Raw genomic sequence first — 19,969 nt, forward strand, 5'->3', positions numbered from 1 at the left:
TCCAGTCCTACTCGGGTTCTCATCTACAACTCTTTCTCCAGTACATCGATGACATAATTGGTGCTGTTTCCCTCTCTTGTCCAGGATTGGAAAAGTTTCTCAATTTCGCTTCCAATTTCCAGCTAGTTCTCACCTTCACCTTGTCCATCTCCAACTTCTCCCTGTCCTCCCTTGTTATCTCTGTTTCCATTTCTGGGGATTGACTGGCCACCAATATCCACTACAAACCAACCAACTCCCAGTTACCTTACACCCTGCTTCTTTAAAGACTCAATTCCATTCTCCCAGTTCTTCCATCTCCATTGCACTGTTCCGATAATGCCAACTTCAACAAGGGGGCCTCCAAAATGACCAACTTGTTCCTCAACCAGAGATTCCCTAACACCGTGCTTGATAAGGCCCTCAGCCATGTCCAACCCATCTGCACTTTGGCCCTCACCCCCATCTTCCCTCCCACAACAGTGATAGGTCCCCCCAGTCCTCACTTACCATCCCACTAGCATCCAGAGGATAATTAGCTGTCATTTCTGCCACATCCAGTGAGATGTCACAACCAGACACATATTCCCCTCAATATCAGCATTCCACAGGGACCAATCCTCTGGAACATCTTGGTCCACTCCTCCTCTACTTGCAACATTTCCCCACACTCCCAATGCATCTTCCCATGCAGTCACAGACCGTGGTCATTTATTTCCTCCCTTCTCACTGTCCAAGGCCCTCGATCTTTCACATGAAGCAGCAATTCACTGCATTTCACTCAATCTAGTCTACTGTATTCACTGCTCACAATGTGAATTGCTCATTGGGGAAATGAAATGGATACTGGGTGACGCTTTGCAGAACACCTGCTTTCTTTCTGCAAAAATGACCGAGCTTCTGGTTTCCTGCCACTTCAACACACCATCATGTTCCCTGGCCATCTCTGTCTCAGGCTTGCTACAGTGCTCCACCAAAGCTCAGCACAAGGTGGAAGAACAATACCTCATTTTCCACCTGGGAACTCTGCAGCCTTCTGGACTCTATGTTGAGTTCAACAATTTTAGGGCTTGAGCACTTTATCCCATGTCCTTACTGCAACCCCCACTCATAAAGCCTTGTCATCACATGGGCTGCTATCACAACCAATCCGTTGTCAACTACTAGTGGTCCCCATTCCCATATATTGATTCTCCCAGGCTAACCTTTACATATTTCTTTGTCTGCCCCACTGCTGTTTTCTCTCTCTCTCTCTGGGCTTCATCTCCACCTATTGTTTACTCCTTCTTCTTCCCCCACCCCATCTTCACCACATATATCAACCTTTTCTCAGCTCATTTCAGCCTAAATAGTGATAGAACCTTACAACAGAAAAACATGTTCTGCACAGATTCTGTGCTTGAACTTTATAACAATGAATCACACTCCCGACTACCTCTTGTGTGAGACTGCACTATTAGTTTACATTGCCTTTCTCGGGGTTAAGGTAAGAGTGGCCTGTTTCTTCATTCCCCTTCCCAATAGATGATGTTGTATTGACATAGTAGTAATGATAGAATCCAACGTGTCTTTTATAGTATTGTGCAGTTTTTATTAAAGATATTTAATTCTTGGCCATTCTTGTATAAGTTATAATAAATATTTGTACATGTCTCTGCATCTCTTAGATCCCCTTTATTATGGTCTTTTTACTTTAGAAGTCTTATCTCAGAACACAGTGGCTGTTGTTGTATTGCAGCTGCAGTATCACATCAAGTTAAATCCACCTAACCCACACATCTTTGTACTGTGGGAGGAAACTGGAGGACCCAAGGAAAACCCATGCAGATACAGGGAGAACATGTAAACTCCACGCAGTCACTCAAGGCTGGAATCAAATCTGGGTCCCTGGCACTGTAAGGCAGCAGTGCTAACCATAGAGCCACCCTGAGTGACAGGGAACTGCTGAACAACAGCGAACAAAATGCATGCAAAGTATACAGGTCCACAAAATGTCCAAATGTGGTGAGCTAGCTCAACTTAAGTGGCTTTGTTCCTCTATAAGTTCATGATTTGATCAATCATACATCAGAAATAAGGGAAGGAAGTAGCTGTGGAACTGGTGCTGACTTATGGGTGCTGTAGGGGAACAGCAGCCACCAAGGTCACTGACGCCAAGATCGAAACAATTCCTGGGATGGGATTGAGGAATTGAGGAAGATGATCGAGGCCTTTCTGGCTAGTCCACTCTACACTCAGGCTGAGGCCTAATTCAATCTTGCAAAAACAAAATACTACAGTGTTTGACATTTGAAATAAAACCAGAAAATGCTGAGGATATGCAGCAATCCTAACAGTGCCTATAGAGCGAGAAACAGATTGATGACCTTATATTAGAACAGTTCTAAAGAATTAATGAATGTTTACAGCATCTTCTATTTTCATCCCATCTTGGGTATCCCAGCAACTAGGCTAATTTTGGTGTCTGCAAAGCAACTTGACGCAGAATGTTTGACAAGTAGTCATAGCAACCTGCTTTCCCTGGGATCACTTGGTTTGCCCCTAGTGTAGGAATCACTTTTTTTTTGTCTCATTTCCTGTCACTTACACTTGACAAATTAGCATTCTTGGCTACTACTGACAGGAAAGTTGGTTCTTGCATTATTTGTGGTTACTTTCTTTTATATATTGGTGAAGATTATCTGTTTTCAATACACAGTCTGTGACGTGAAAACAGAGTTGGCAATATGTACTGCTTCCATTTACTCAAATGTCACCTACAGCCCTCATATTTTAGAAAACTCATCGGTTCTGTATAAAAAGAATAGAAGAAGCACCAAAATGTCTGTCGAGACATTAAAACTTTGAAGAGTTTCAATATGGTGAGAATATAAATTACAACAGCTTATTCCAGACCACTATATGTCATCACTTCATTTTTATTACTTTTAATTTTTTTGGACATCTCACACTCATCAATAGCACCTTGTCAATTTAAGTGGTAGTAATATTGGGATTTAATTCAGAGAGAATATCATTATCTCTCTTTTATTTAAATGTTACTTACTACTGCTTTTGGTCAGTTCAATTATTCAGTAAATGGCTTGCGCACAAAGATGTAGAAATAGTCTATTTTTATCTCTCTATGGTTTGTCATAAATTATTGGGAAAATAATTTTGTTAAACCTTTATTTCTTTTACAAATTCTAAATTGAAAACAAAACTTTAGGTCAATACATTGAAGGATTTATGGTTACTCATAAACCAGTGTTTTGCTGCTTGAAAATAAGAAACACTATTGTCCTGTAGTCACTGGGATGAAAGAGAATGTGTGGAGAGCTCCACAAATATGAATAGCAAAAAGGCCGATGGTAGGGTTTAAAGTTCCTTTTCCTCCAAAGAAAACCAGAACATCTTCTGATATAACCTCCTGCACTTCTTTCTCACCGTGTCATTGTAAACTGAGATCGAGAGGAAGAGTTTCTCTCGGCGTTGCTACCAAATGTGCAACAGCTGTACAGTGATGATTCCATTTTCCAGTTCCCCTTTACCTGAGAGGAGCTGCATATCTGCACACAGTGCCATGAGATTGGAAACACGGGTAGAGGGAAATGGGAGGAGTTAGAAATTCATGCCTCACTCCTCTCTTCTCCACTGCTGTATTTCTGACAATTTCTATTGGTGACAACGTTAAAACTGAGACTTAAATGAATGAAACTTTGGTGAATTGCAGGCTACTAATTGTCTTTTCTTGTTTTGTTCAATTCTGTTGATAATTCTAAATTTATTTGATCAGGTACATTCTTCGGGGATTAAACCACAGCACTTGTCTGCATGATGGGACATGGAGTGATCAGCATCAATTCTGTGAACGTAAGCATTTTGCAAACATGTGAGTTTAATCATTGTGAGGAAACTTAAGGAAAAGAATGACTGCATCATTCCACAACTGGGTAACGGGGAATAGTCGAAGAATTGATTGGAACAAACTGGGAATTAATGGATGTTAATGATATTGATATGGTACACAGGTGAAGGGCATTGTTTAACTAGATACCTAAATACTTATCAGGACTCATGTAGTGAAGTGGTAGTGTTCCCACCTCTGGGCCAGGAGGCCTGGGTTCAGGTCCCACCTCCTCTGGAAGTGTATCATAACAATAGTGAATGAGTTAATTGAAAAATATGTAATTACTTAAGTGGGTGCAGTGGTAGTGTCTTTACCTTTGATCCAACATGACCATGTTTATCCAGTGTTGTCAATACCATGTTATATTCACAAAACTAGATTTTAAGAAGATTCAGGATCCTTAGCTGTGGAGTGGAGTGATGCATTTTGATGTTCATGTTAAACTCAGATTAGACTTGCTCACAATGAAGGAGGGAAAAATACTGCTTTTGCATTCAGCATTTAAGGATATCAGATGATTCAGAGCAAGATAGCAGACAAAAATCCATGCCTCCCTGACGTGTTCAGTGCTGTCCACGCTCAGTTTGAGCAGAATGCCGATGGCATGGTGTCACCTGCCCCGACAGAACCAGGTCTTCCTGAGGGTAAACCCAAGGAAAAGGATGGACTTGAATGGTGTCTACAGCTGTGCACTTAGATCCTGTGTGGACCAGCTGGTGGAGATATTCACTAACCTCTCCCTCCTACAAGCCGAAGTCCCCACCTGCTTCAAGAAGACCACCTTCATCGCAGTACCAAAGAAAGCGCATGCAAACATGCCTTAATGACTACCGCCCAAGAAGCTCTGACCTCCATAATCATGAAGTACTTCAACACGCTGAACGTGGCCCACATCAACTCTAGCCTCCCAGCTTGCCTCCATCCTCTGAATTTGCCTGCCGATGAAACAGGTCCACAGCAGGTGCCATTTTCCTATAACATCTGGATAACAAGGACACTTATGTCATCAACTACAACTTTGTCTTCAAAACCATAATCCCCTTCAGACTAAATCTCAAAATTCTGAGACCTTGATCTCAGCTCTGCCCTCTGCAACTAGATCGTAAGCTTCCTGACCCACAGACAGTAATCAGTGAAACTAGACAACTGCTCATCCTCCATGATGACCCTTAACACTGGAGTGCCACCCCCTCTCAAAAGGATGTATTCTCAGTTCCCTACTGTACTCCCTGTACACCCACAACTGTGTAGCCAAATTCTGAATTAATTGCATCTAGATGGTAGGACAGATATCAAATAATGATGAGTCAGAATACAGAAAGGAGTTGGAGGGCTTGGTATCGTGGTGCAACAATAGCAATCTCTGTCTCAATGTCAACAAAACAAACGACTGACCATTGACTTCAGGAAGAAAGGAGGGGGACATGCCCCCATCTACATCCACGGAGGTGGAGAGGGTTGTGAACATCACGTTCCTCGGAGTGGCAATAACTAACAACCTGTCTTGGACTTTCCATGTAGACATTTTGGTCAAGAAGGTACAACAACGTTGCCTCTTCCTCAGGTAGCTTAGGAAATTCTGCATGTCCATAGGACCCTCTCCAACTTTTACAGATACAGCACACTATATGCTTGCATAACAGCCTGGTATGGCAACTTCCAATCCACAGACTCCATTTACATTTCTCGTTGCTGCAGAAAGACTCCCAACATTATTAAAGATCCCTCCCACTCCAGTAATGCTCTCCTGCAACCCCTTCCTGTCAGGCAGAAGAGGCAGAAGCTTGAACATATGCACCAACAGGTTCAAGAGCAGCTTCTTCCCTGCTGTTATTAGACTGATGAATGGACTCTCTAACTTCAAACAATGCGATTTTGCTAATGTTGATCTTGCTTTATGCAGCTGTAACCTGTATGCCTCGCTCTGTATAAGCAAACTATGATCTGTACATCCTTGTTTGCTATGATCTGCCTGTACTGCTCGCAAATCAAAGCTTTTCACTAGACTTAAGTAAATGTGACTACAATAAATCAAATCAAATCAACTAATGGAAGCACATAATTAATGGTATATTGAGAACAGCTCAAATACCCATTTGCAGGAGTAAGAAATGATATCTGCTCAAAGTGGACAATAGGAAACAGAGCTATTTAGAGAAGTTAAAAGAATATTTAGACTGCTTCCATCACATCAATAATTAGTTCTTCATTTCAACTGTCCCATCTAAATGAGAAGCCAAAATAAGACTCGTCGTTTCCCTCCTCTCAGGATTAAATAGGCCACAAGTTCTGTTCAGCCAGACTTATATATTTACCTGAGATTAGCAATATGGTTAAAGTAAGGACACCACAGGCTTACTAGATCATAGGACAGCTCTCTCATTTGAGAGATATGACTGGTGATGATTTAACCTGAGTGTCAGTACACATCAGGTGAGGGGAGAGCTTGGGATGGAAAGTCTTTCATGGCAACCTCATGGTGTGGGAATTAAGCTCACACTGTTGGCATAACTTTGCATCACAAACCTGCCAACTGAGCTAACTGACCCCTTTAGCTAATGAGCTAGAGTGGCAATGGCAGCAGTGCAGGATGGTGTGTTTTTGGAAATGTTTTCTGGACAAGAGAATGGGAAGGAAGATAAATCACAATAACGTTAACTACAGATAATAAAAGATAAATAACAATAAAGAAACTTAGAAAGAAAATACACTATTTCTTCACACCGTAACCTGTCTGTGCTACCTTTGACCCAGCATTGGCAGACAGTGCACAGCAATGTGTAATTGATTTTATTTGTATTTTCTGCAGCTGTGCAATGTCCATTCCCAAGTCCACCAGAAAATGGAACAGTGCGTTTCCAAACCACAGGCCAGCCTACTACAGCTTTTGTCTTTGGGCACATGATTTACTACGAGTGCAAACAAGGTTTGGCTTTAATTGGAAATGAAACAGGCTTTTGCTTGGCCAATGGAAAATGGACAAATGCACCTCAGTGCAAAGGCAAGTAAACATGACAGCAAAATTAAATGAACGGAGTCTCTGCTTTGCATATGCTTTCTAAAATTAGTATGAATAAAAAATCTATAATGTGACTACTGCAACCAGATCTGTGCACAAGACTGGAAGTTCTTCTCATGGGATGTCACATTATAGAAGTCCTGGAGCCGCATCAACAATTTTTTATAGTTTATTTTTCTCCACCACATTTGATTTAATGAAATCAAATGGGAACACACACACTTCATTTGAATAAAACAGAGACCTGGAATATAAACAAAAGGTGCTGGAGAAACTCAGCAGGTCAGGTGGTATCTGTGGAGAGAGAAACACAGTTAATGTTTGAAGTCCAGTGACCTCTGTCAGCATTGGGAGCAGGAGTTTGCCACTTGGCCAGTTAAGTCCATTGCTCCATTCAATAAGATCATGACTAATCTGATTATGCCACATTTGCACCTACTCCCAATTACCTTTCCCTCTCTCGCTCATCAAGAATCTATTTATTTCTGCCTTCAAAATAATTAGATTCTGCTTCTACTGCCTTTTGAGAAAGCAAGAATATTGCAAATATATTACAAATTGGAACAGGAAAACTGGAGAAGTTAATACCTTTCCCACAATATGCCCCCAGTTTGAAGTTTCAAAATATTTGTGACACATCAGTGAGAATGATGAAGGGATGGACCTGTGAGATCAGGGGCCTGTCCAGGACTGAGTGGGAATGCAGCTATTACTACACAGTCAGAGCTCAGTGGTGCTTTAAATTAAATATACTAGGGCAACATATCTTTTTACAGTGCATTATAATCCTGCATTGTTGTATAGTAATTTAATGTGTGTTAAATCTAGATATCACCAAGAGATACAGATACACAGACAATTTTAACTCCAGTAGGAAAACGTTCAATTAGGCTACATTTTCTGCACACTTGAGGACCAATGATGCTAAGTGCATTCAGGAACACACCCCGTCTTTTATAGAGACTGAAAAGAAAAAATGCTGGAAATCACAATGGGTCAGGCGGCATCTGTCAACAGAGAGCAAGCTAATGTTTTGAGTCTTGATGACTTGATGACTCTTCATCAGAGTTGCTCTCTCTCCACAGATGCTGCCTGACCCACTGTGATTCTCAGCATTTTTTGTTTTCGGTAAAGATTCCAGCATCTGTTGTAATTGGTCCCTCTTTCATAGATGAGTGTTGTGTAAGATCTGAGAGCAAGGACCTTGCATAAATGTGCATAATGTAGGAATTAAAATTGTTTAATGTTTTCCAGAGAATCCATTCTCCACACTCTCAATGGCGTGTGTGATATCTGTTCTGGACATATGTTATGGAAAATATTTCCCTGAAATTGAGGAATGGTATCCCATCAACCACAGGAAATGATTATGCAGACAGGATTGTTAATTGTACATCAATTGTGTATAGTTTCAATTCATTAATTTTAATCTCTATTCATAAACATGGACTGAAACTGTGGTTGTCAGGTAGCAGGTGTTTTCTTTCAAGATGTAAATAATTATAAAGATTGACTCCAGTCTTTCAACAATTGGCTCTCTGGAAAGGACAAATCAATGATAGCTGAGGCAATATATACACACATATAGATATATTGATTGATATTTCAAAACAAAATACAATGAATGCATCAGAAATTTTAGTAATAGACAAGATCTCCTCAGAAAGCCACCTGGGAGTTAGAAACTGGAGAAACTGACTTCTTCAACATTCAGAATTTTCTATGTGGAGATTTCTATATGGAGTAAATATTGAGATCCAAAGAGTTATCCCTCCAACATAGAGTCCCAATAGTTTTCATTAGAAGATGTGACAGTGTAAGACCATGCCTTTTAGAATGTGGATTGGCTTTTTCCAAACTCACAGCTCTTCTTCCCCTTGGTGTTATGACGTTGAAAGTATGTACTGTATCTTTAACAGAGAGAGAATGCTGTTCTGAACTAAGAGATTCAGTGTAGATGACTAGGTGGCAGTCCCAGAATGTACTGGAAAATTGACAATATGTAACATTTGGCTGTGAAATGGACCCTTGAGTTTGGTTGCTGTTTTGACAATAATTCAAATTTAATCAACCAGTTTAAATTATGCCCCAGGATACTAAAACCCAATCAAGTTTGAATTTTTTGTTTTGCCAACATCGAACCAATGAGATGATCCGATGTTCGGGGTAGAAGAATACAGACATTTTGAAAATTGGTTAGAGAGCAATAGCCGCAGAGAGAGGGCACTTACTGCCAATACAACATCTTGCTGTTCAAGAAATTCGGTAACACTCTCCATCCTCTGTGGGCAGCACGGTGGCACAGTGGTTAGCACTGCTGCCTCACAGCGCCTGAGACCCGGGTTCATTTCCCGCCTCAGGCGACTGACTGTGTGGAGTTTGCACGTTCTCCCCGTGTCTGCGTGGGTTTCCTCCGGGTGCTCCGGTTTCCTCCCACAGTCCAAAGATGTGCAGGGTCAGGTGAATTGGCCATGCTAAATTGCCCGTAGTGTTAGGTAAGGGGTAAATGTAGGGGTATGGGTGGGTTTCGCTTCGGCGGGTAGGTGTGGACTTGTTAGGCCGAAGGGCCTGTTTCTACACTGTAATGTAATCTAATCAAAGGTACATTTTCATGTAAATCATACTCGTAGAAAAAGAAAGATGACCCAGGGTGATCCGCAGCCAGAAGAGTGAAGACACAGAAGAAGACAGTGACTGTATGGTTTTGAAATTAAGTTGATGTAATTTTACGAAGTGTCTTATTGGAACAGCATATTGTTATAGAGTTGGAGGCAGATAGTAAGCAGTTAAGAGAAAGGGGGGTGGAGTTGTGAATAGGTGTTGTTGAATGTTCACTTTTAGAATTAAAATATACATTGATGTCATTTTCTTTAAATAGTGGAACTTGGGAATTCCCTCTTACTCATATTTTAACAGATTACAAGGCAAAGTGAGCTTTTCTGGGTGTTTGGTTTAATTAACAGAAAGATCTGCCTCCGTGTTGTAACACAAGCAATTCAATTCAGTGGAATTCATAATGGGGCATCCAATACATGGGGCGGTGGCATTGAGGACTAAATACAAATGCACAGTCCAATATGTTGACCATCACTGAGTGAAAGAATTGAAAGATCCCAAAACCAACCATCAGTCTGAGGAACTTAGGGGCGGGAATAGCTTTTTTGGCCCTGCCCTTAACTAGAACATAGCTGATCTTCTATTTCAATGCCATTTGCCTGCAAAGAAGTAAACTGCAGGCAGCTTTCTTAAATATTTTAGGTAAAACATTACTTTGCAATATCCAGTCCATACCCAGTTTACATAGGAGTGGGAAGAGATGCCACACTGAAATATGGATGGGATGGAAATGTGTTGCTGGAAAAGCACAGCAGGTCAGGAAGCATCTAGGGAACAGGAGAATCGACGTTTCGGGCATTAGCCCTTCTTCAGGAATGAAGAAGGGCTAATGCCCAAAACGTCGATTCTCCTGTTCCCTAGATGCTGCCTGACCTGCTGCGCTTTTCCAGCAACACATTTCCATCTCTGATCTCCAGCATCTGCAGACCTCACTTTCTCCCCTGATATATGGATGGGTCAGACATAACATTCTTGCTTTTATGCCTTTACATTATTATGAAATTCCCATTATGTATGTGCTGTCAGATGTCTCTTCCCTGTTTACTGTCAGCAATGTCACATGAACTGACATGTAAGAGCATAACTGATACCAAGGTTGTTGTGTATATTATTGTTAGAAAGGAACTGCACCAACAGCTTTGGTTGGAGACAAACAGCGTTTGGATGATGAATGACAACAAATTCAAAGGTTATCTTACAATATTAATTTTATTATAGAAGTGAAATGTGGAATGCCACCAAAACTAGTAAATGGATTTATGGTATTTACACTCAAAAGAAGGTATAACTACAGAGACAATATTGATTACGGCTGTGTTGAAAATTACATTTTGGATGGATCGAAGACAATCACATGTGAGAAGACAGGAATCTGGACTGAAAAGCCTACGTGTCGAGGTAAGTTGAATTGGATTGACAAAAAACAGTTATGACCCCAATATCTTTGGATCACAAAGTTTATTGTACCTCCAGATAACACCAGAGTATTGTTGGCTAGAGTAAACACTTAATTTAAGCCTTTAGTTTGCTTACTTTATGTTACATTTCATTTATGATAAATATAATTTATGACTACAAATTGCTTCTAGTGTTGATAATGCAAATGATAAACATGTAACCACAAGCTTTTAAGATTTATATATGTAATATTAAAGATAGTTTCAGGTCTTAGTCTTGTAGTTTTTGTTATTGAATGATGTTTACTCCTAGATTAGCACACATAGCATCTCTTACTAGCTGAGCAGAAATATCATCTAACAAAATTCTCGAAAGATCAAAACTATTGCCTTTGGACTCTCCCACAAACTCTACTCCTTAGCCAAGGACCCTAACACTCACCTTGGTAAATGCCGAAGGCTAAAGCAGACCAATGCCATACTTGTCAAAGGGATAGATTTGCAACCATTTACTCAAGCTACAACTGAGTGCCTACATCTACTTTATAAATGGCAATAACATTTCCTGCTTGAGCTCACCTACTGGAGAAACCCTCACCAATGCATTTGCTATCGCCAGATTTTACAATTCTAACATTCTCCAGGACAGCTACTCACCTTTCACCATTCACAGACTTTAGCTTATTGAAATATCTGCTGTTCGTATTCTATTCAGTTGTGCTCACTGAACTGCATTTTAAAATATTCATCCTTGTTTTCAAAATCCTCCATGGCCTCTCCTCCCTACCGCTGAGGCTTCCTTCAGCCCTGCAAACCTCAGAGATCCTTATTTTAATCATCCACCATTGCCAGCTGCCTTCAACTGCCTAAACCATAAGCTTGGGAATTCACGCCCTGGACTTAGTTTTTCTTTATTCCATTAAGACAGTCCTTAAAATCTACCTCCTTATGGAGGCTCAGAGTCATAATACATTTGGCAATTCTTTTGTGAAGCACTTTTCAGGTTTTTTACTATGTAAAACCTGCTATATAAAAGGAAGCTGTTGTTATTGTATATTCCAAATTGCAACATGGACCTGGATTTTATGGACCCTATGTCGGTATATTTGAAGATGGCTGGGGAGCACATGAAGTAAAGTGTGTGGTATTCCCACTACCTTTCAATTACCTCCAAACTATTTGCAACTTTACAATGGACAGGGGAAATATCAAAAAATCTATTAAAACAGGAATAATTGGAGACTTTAAGGGGCAAACTAGTGGCTACTTAAAGGCCTCATTCCACTTTTGCTATTTTACCCACATCAGGTCTTATAGCAGGGCAGTACACCAGGGCAAAATAACTGTGGCCTGGCCTCTAGAGGACTGGTTGTGACTTGGGTCAGGGATCATGTGCCTGGGCAAGAAGCAGCAGCCTGGGCCTATTGGTTCTGTCCTCACCTCTGGTCCACAGCAGGTGAAGGCAAAGGTCAGATGGTATCCCAATAACTCTCTTTGTGTGGGCTGCCGTCAGGTAAGAAGACCTCCTTTGGGTCCCTCACTCACTCACCCACCTATTCATTCATTCAGTCATCTCCCTTCCCGATGTCTCATCACCAGCCCTCTTCACTGACCTCACTGGGGTCTACCAGCCAGGCCTGTCCAAAACCCCGTAACTACCTTGACATTCAGACCCCATCACTTCATCTTCTCAAGAACTTCCTAAGGTCCCAGTGCAGGCCACCGCTCAAACCTGGCACGACTGGGACAACAGACTCTTAAAGGTGGGAGACTGAGTTTGAAGTAGAATTCTTATCCTGAAAAAAACCAAGGGAATCCCAGTGTAAAATGGCTGCAGAGCTGACTACTCTTGGATGGATATGCTAGGAACTGAATTTTCTGGTTGGGATTGGAGGGGCTGAAGTGGGCAGGGTTTGAGGAATGATGGTGGCTGGAGTGGAGAGGTTTGGGGGAGGGCACGTTGGAGTATGCAGCATCCCATAAAATCCAGCCATGAGTACAAACACAGCCTCATGTAAATCTCAACTTTTTAAGTGATAACAGTTTGAGATTTGGATTAATGCTTTAGTCAGGAGCCTGATTTACTGGCAGAATGGGTAAATTAGACTTTACTGACTTGATGGTCTTCTATGTTTATTTTCTCAGTGGTTCTATTTGGCTAATTAAATCTTTGTTAATGGGATACTTAAGGAGTTTGACAGTAACATATCTGAAAACAGAAATAATTAATAAGGTGTGCTTTTTCTTGTCCAGCTCCATGTATTCTACCTGTGAAGAGAGCTCGTATATTCTATAATGGAAGAAAGATCTGGATGAATGAACTCCCACACAGGAGAATATTACACACAGAAAGAGTGTCTTTTTACTGCAAAGACATGGAACGAAACTGTGGATTACCAGTTCTGACTCAGTGCATAGATAGCAAAATTGAAATTCCTGCATGTTTTCAAGGTGAGAATGATTCAAGGTATGAAAATTATTGAAAGTCTCTTATAAAAATCTGAAAGAACTGCAGATGCTGTAAATCAGAATCAAAAACAGAAGTTGCTGGAAAAGCTCAACAAGTCTGGCAGCATCTGTGAAGAGAAATCAGAGTTAATGTTTTGGGTCTGGTGACCCTTCCTCAGAACTGGTGGTAGCTAGGAAAATGTCAGTTGCTATGCAGAAAATAGGGTGGTGGGGTAACAGACGTTTCAGTTGTTAATGGAGATTGTTAGTGGCTAACAATAGATAGTATAATACAAGGCCTGGACTCTCCTATGTCCAAGTCTCCTACACCACACACCAGACCTCGTTATCACACAGACTTTTATTAACAGCTATTCAGCTATTGAAAATGTGGAAGCCTTGGAAAGGGTTCAGAGGAGATTTACAAGGTTGTTGCCTGGTATGGAGGGAAGGTTTTATGTCATTGGTATCAATGTAGACCATAACTTCTGGCTGTCTACCTTTGCCTTATGAGAATACTCTACAGCTGCTCAGTGACGTCTTTGACCCTGACATCAGGGAAACAACACGCTGGATTCACTTCACTGCCACAGAAATACCTATTTGCTTCCCTAGCTATTGAATCATCTGTCACTATGACTCTTTCTGCCTTTTTTCTAGCCCTCTACACTTAGCTACTTATTGCGCCACTGACTTAGCTTTAGCAGCATTCCTTCATTGAACTCTTATCAATTCAGAGCTGAATATTTGTTGCAAAGTGGCAAGCGTTCAAGAGGTTCCTGATTGTTTCTTTTTGATTGCCTCGTGATCACTCATTCTCTCTCTCCACGTATAATCTGAAGCTGTGGGAAGATGACATCAATTAACATGCAATTCACCTCATTCTCACCTTATGGGTGCACTGAAGTGATGTTTGCTGCTGCTCAAATTCTGAACTCAGAGCTACAGCTGTTTCAACTGCTGATATTTCCTACATAAATGGTTATCCAGGGCAAAGGAAAGGTCCTGGAGTTCCCACATTACACAGGACATGCATTCTTGAGGTTTAAAAATTTATAATATCAAATATGGCTGGAAGATTTAAAAAGGATCTGAGGGGTAACGTTTTCAAACAGAGGGTGGTGCATGTATGGAACAAACTGCTGGAGGTAGTGGTGGAGGCTGGTACAATTATAACATTAAGAAGGCACCTGGATGGGTATATGAATAGGAAGGGTTTAGAGAGATAAAGGCCAAATGCTGGCAAACGGGACTAGATCAGATTTGGATGTATGGTTGGCATGGATGGGTTGGACTATAGGGTAGAGCATAGAACATACAATATTACAAGCAGTGCAGGCCCTTCGGCCCTCGATGTTGCGCTGACCTGTGGAACCAATCTGAAACTCATCTAATCTACACTATTCCATTTCAATCCATGTTTATCCAATGACCATTTAAATGCCCTTCAAGTTGGCGAGTCTACTACTGTCGCAGGCAGTGAGTTCCACACCCCTACTACTCTCTGCGTAAAGAAACTACCTCTGACATCTGTCCTATATCTATCACCTCTCAATTTAAAGCTATGTCTCCTCATGCTAGCCATCACCATCCAAGGAAAAAGGCTCCCACAGTCTACCCTCTCGAACCCTCTGATTATTTTATATGTTTCTTTTAAATCACCTCTCAACCTTCTTCTCTTTAATGAACACAGCCTCAGGTCCTTCAGCATTTCTTCATAAAACCTTCCCTCCATACCAGGCAACAACCTAGTAAATCTCCTCTGAACCCTTTCCAAGGCTTTCACATTTTCCTACAATGCAGTGACCTGAATTGTATGCAGTACTCCAAGTGCGGCCGCACCGGAGTTTTTATACAGTTGCAGCATGATCTTCTGGCTCCGAAACTCAATCCCTCTACCAATAAAAGCTAACACACCGAATGCCTTCTTAATAACCCAATCAACCTGGGTGGCAATTTTCAGGTATCAATGTACATGGACCCCGAGATCTCTCTGCTCATCTACACGACCAGGAATCTTATCATTAGCCCAGTACTCTGCATTCCTATTGCTCTTTCCAAAGTGAATCACCTCACACTTTTCCACATTAAACTCCATTTGCCACCTTTCAACCCAGCTCTGCAGCTTATCTATGTCCCCCTGTAACCTGCAACATCCTTCGGCACTATCCACAACTCCACCGACTTTAGTTCCATTTGCAAATTTACTGACCCATGCTTCTACGCCCTCATCTAAATTCATTATGAAAATGACAAACAGCAGTGGCCACAAAACAGATCTTTGCGGCACACAACTCATAACTGTACTCCAGGATGAACATTTCCCATCAAACACCACCCTCTGTCTTCCTTCAGCTAGCCAATTTCTGATCCAAACTGCGAAATCACCCTCAATCCCGTGCCTCCATATTTTGTGCAAGAGCCTTCCATGAGGAACTTTATCAAACATCTTACTGAAATCCATATACAACACATCAACCGCTTTACCCCCATCCACCTGTTTGGTCACCAGCTCAAAAAACTCAATAAGGTTTGTGAGGCACGAACTACCTTTTTCAAAACCATGTTGACTATCCCTAATCAACTTACTCCTTTCCAGATGAGTATAAGTCTATCTCTTATAATCTTTTCCAACACTTTATTCACAACCAAAGAAAAGCTCACGAGTCTATAATTACCAGGGTTGTCTCTATGCCCCTTCTTGAACAATGGGACAACATTTGCTATCCTCCAGTCTTCTGACACTATTCCAGTAGACAATGACGACATAAAGATCAAAGCCAAAGACTCTGCAATCTTCTCCCTGGCTTCCCAGAGAATCCTAGGATAAATCCCATCCAGCCCAGGGGATTTATCTATTTTCACTTTCCAGAATTGCTAGCACCTCCTCCTTATGCACCTCAATCCTGCCTAGTCTAGTAGCCTGTATCTCAGTATTCTCCTTGACAACATTGTCTTTTTCCAGTGTGAACACTGATGAAAGATGTTCATTTAGCACTTCCCCTTATCTCCTTGGACTCCATGCACAACTTCCCACTACCATCCTTGATTGGCCCTAATCTTACTGATATATCTATAAAATGCTTTAGGGTTTTCCTTGATCCTATTTGTCAATGACTTATCATGTCCCCTCCTGGCTCTTCTTAGTTCTCTCTTTAGGTCTTTGCTGGATAACCTGTAACTCTCAAGCACCTCATCTGTTTCATGCTGTATGATTTTTTGACTCTAAAGGAGAGGCGAAGAGCAACATATCGAAACATGGATACAGCATGGACAGGAATGGTTGTTGTAGGTTCCGGAATTTAGATGTTTCAGTAAGAACAGAGAAGATGGTAAAAGAGGGGGAGGTGTGGCATTGTTAGTCAAGGACAGTATTATGGTGGCAGAAAGGATGTTTGAGGACTCATCTACTGAGGTAGCATAGGCTGTGGTTAGAAACAGAAAAGGAGAAGTCACCCCGTTGGGAGCTTTCTATAGGCCATCGAATAGTTCCAGAGATATAGCAGAAAGGATAACAAAGATGATTTTGGATAGGAGAGAAAGTAACAGGGCAGTTGTTATGGGGGACTTTAACTTTCAAATATTGACTGGGAATACTGTAGTTCGAGTACTTTAGTTGGGTCAGTTTATGTCCAATGTGTGCAGGAGAGTTTCCTGACACAGTATGAAGACAAGGCACCAAGGGGCGAGGCCACACTGGATTTGGTACTGGGTAAGAACCAGGCCAAGTGTTAGATTTGAAGGTAGGTGAGAACTTTGGTGATAGTGACCACAATTCAGTTATGTTTACTTTTGCGATAGAAAGGGATAGGTATATACCGCAGGGCAAAAGTTATAGCTCAGGGAAAGGCAATTATGCTGCGATTAGGCAAGATTTAGGATGCATAGAATGGCGAAGGAAACTGCAGGAGGTGGGCACAATTGAAATGTGGAGCTTCTTCATGGAACAGCTGTGGTGTGTCTTTGATAAGTACGTCCCTGTCAGGCAGGGAGAAAGTTGGGTGAGCAAGGGAGCTGTGGTTTACGAATGAAGTTGAATCTCTTGTAAAGAGGAAGAATGTAAGGATGAGATGCGAAGGCTCAGTTTGGGTGCTTGAAAGTTACAAGTTAGCCAAGAATGACATAAAGAGAGCGAAGAAGAGCCAGGAGGAAACATGAGAAGTCGTTGGTAGATAAGATCAAGGAAAACCCATAAAGCTTGTTAGAGGTATATCAGGAATAAAAGAATGACTTAAGGACAGTAGTGGGAAATTGTGCGTGGAGTCCGAGGAGATAGCAGAAGAACAAAAGAATATTTTTTGTCAGTATTCACACTGGAAAAAGACAATATTGTCAAGGAGAATACTGAGATATGGGCTACTAGACTAGATGGGATTGAGGTTCACAAGGAAGAGGTATTCGCAATTCTGCAAAGTGTGAAAATAGATGTCACCTGGGCTGGATGGGATCCATCCTAAGATTCTCTGAAAAGAAATGGAGGAGTTTGCAGAGCTTTTGGCTTTGATCTTTATGTTGTCATTGTCGACAGGAATAGTGTCAGAAGACTGGAGGATAGCAAATGTTGTCTCCTTGTTCAAGAAGGGGAGTAGAGACAACCCTGGTAATTTTAGACCAGTGAGCCTTACTTCGTTTTTAGGTGAAGTGTTGGAAAGGGTTAGAAGAGATAGGACTTATAATCATCTAGAAAGGAATAAGTTGATTAGGGATAGTCAACACGGTTTTGTGAAGGGTGGTCGTGCCTCACAAACCTTATTGAGTTCTTTGAGAAGGTGACCAAATAGGTGGATGAAGGTAAAGCAGTTGATGTGGTGCATATGGATTTCAGTAAGACATTTGATAAGGTTTCCCACGGGAGGATATTGCATAAAATACATGGGATTGAGGGTGATTTAGTGGTCTGCATCAGAAATTGGCGAGCTGAAACAAGTATGGTGGTTGATGGGAAATGTTCATCTGGAATTCAGTTACTAGTGGTATACCGCAAGGATCTGTTTTATGGCCACTGCTGTTTGTTATTTTTATAAATGACCTAGATGAAGGTGTAGAAGGATGGGTTAGTAAATTTGTGGAGGATACTAAGGTCAGTGGAGTTGTGGATAGTACTGAAGGATGTAGCAGGTTATAGATGGACATAGATAAGCTGCAGAGCTGGTGTAGAAGGATGGGTTAGTAAATTTGTGGAGGATACTAAGGTCAGTGGAGTTGTGGATAGTACTGAAGGATGTAGCAGGTTATGTAGCATCTATAACCTGCTACATCCTTCAGTACTATGCTACATCAGCATAGATAAGCTGCAGAGCTGGGCTGAAAGGTGGCAAATGGAGTTTAACATGCAAAAGTGTGAGGTGATTCACTTTGGAAGGAACAACAGGAATGCAGAATATTGAGCTAATGGTAAGATTCTTGGTAGTGTAGATGAGCAGAGAAATCTTGGTGTCCATGTACATCGATCCCTGAAAATTGCCACTCAGATTGATAGGGTTATTAAGAAGGCATACGGTGTGTTAGCTTTTATTGGTAGAGGGATTGAGTTTCAGAGGCAGGAGGTCATATTGCATCTGTACAAAACTCTGGTACAGCTGCTATTGGCTGCTATCAGATCACTGCATTATAGGAAGGATGTGGAAGCTTTGGAAAGGGTTCAGAGGAGATTTAATAGGATGTTGCCTGGTATAGAGGGAAGGTCTTATGAGGAAAGGCTGAGGGACTTGAGGCTGATTTTGTTAGTGAGAAGAAGGTTGAGAGGTGACTTAATGGAGACATAAGATAATCAGAGGGTTAGATAGGGTGGACAGTGAGAGCCTTTTTCCTCAGATAGTGATGGCTAGCACGAGGGGACATAGCTTTAAATTGGGGAGTGACAAATATAGAACAGATGTCAGAGGTAATTTCTTTACTCAGAGAGTCGTAAGGGTGTGGAACACCTGCCTGCAACAGTAGTAGACTTGCCAACTTTAAAGGCATTTAAATGGTCATTGGACAAACAATTGGATGAAAATGAAATAGTGTAGCTTGGATGGGCTTCAGATTGGTTTCATGTTCTATGTTCTATGGGAGGATGCCTTGGATGGATGTCTCTGGAAACTAAAGACGAAATTTCACTAACACAAACTCAATAACTTTGTGCATTTCTTTTTCAGAACCTTCAAGTTTCACTTACAACGTAATGTTTCGATCGCTTCCATCAGAAATAAAACAGTGTGAGTGATGGAACAGCACAATCTATTCCAATCATCAAAGTATCATTTACAATGAAATATGAATAAAACTTTGTAAAGTGGTCACAAATCTTAATTAGTAACATTGTTACCTGTATTAAATAAACATGCATCTTTAGCACCAACCATTTTTGGAAAGGCTACTATTGATTTATTTTCAGACATCACCTAAGGTATCAAATGTAGTACAGTACTGCTAATAATCAACAGCTGATGCCAACATTCCTTTTACACTACATGTAATTTATTGCCAAAATCCTAATTACACCCCATTTATTTATTCCTAGGTAATGATATTAAATTGCTTTGGTTGACAAAATCAATAAAGCGCAAAATCTTTCTTAATTAAATACATATCATTGATTCATTTGAGTATTGAGATGGAATTGTATTGATTGGGTAT

General features: G+C 41.1%; 1 protein-coding gene across 1 annotated transcript in view; it reads left to right on the forward strand.

Moving 5' to 3' along the window:
* The window catches only part of LOC122562283 (beta-2-glycoprotein 1-like), a 41,624-nt gene extending 21,932 nt beyond the window's left edge, over positions 1-19,692 (forward strand). Inside the window, exons 4-8 of the mRNA XM_043715085.1 lie at positions 3,755-3,831; positions 6,678-6,869; positions 10,722-10,901; positions 13,154-13,351; positions 19,489-19,692. Of these exons, the coding sequence (XP_043571020.1) occupies positions 3,755-3,831; positions 6,678-6,869; positions 10,722-10,901; positions 13,154-13,351; positions 19,489-19,556 (715 nt within the window). The 3' untranslated portion in view covers positions 19,557-19,692. The remainder of the gene's footprint in view (positions 1-3,754; positions 3,832-6,677; positions 6,870-10,721; positions 10,902-13,153; positions 13,352-19,488) is intronic.
* Positions 19,693-19,969: the final 277 nt, after the last annotated feature.

This window comes from Chiloscyllium plagiosum, chromosome 24 (assembly GCF_004010195.1).
Source record: "Chiloscyllium plagiosum isolate BGI_BamShark_2017 chromosome 24, ASM401019v2, whole genome shotgun sequence".
Lineage (NCBI taxonomy): Eukaryota > Metazoa > Chordata > Chondrichthyes > Orectolobiformes > Hemiscylliidae > Chiloscyllium > Chiloscyllium plagiosum.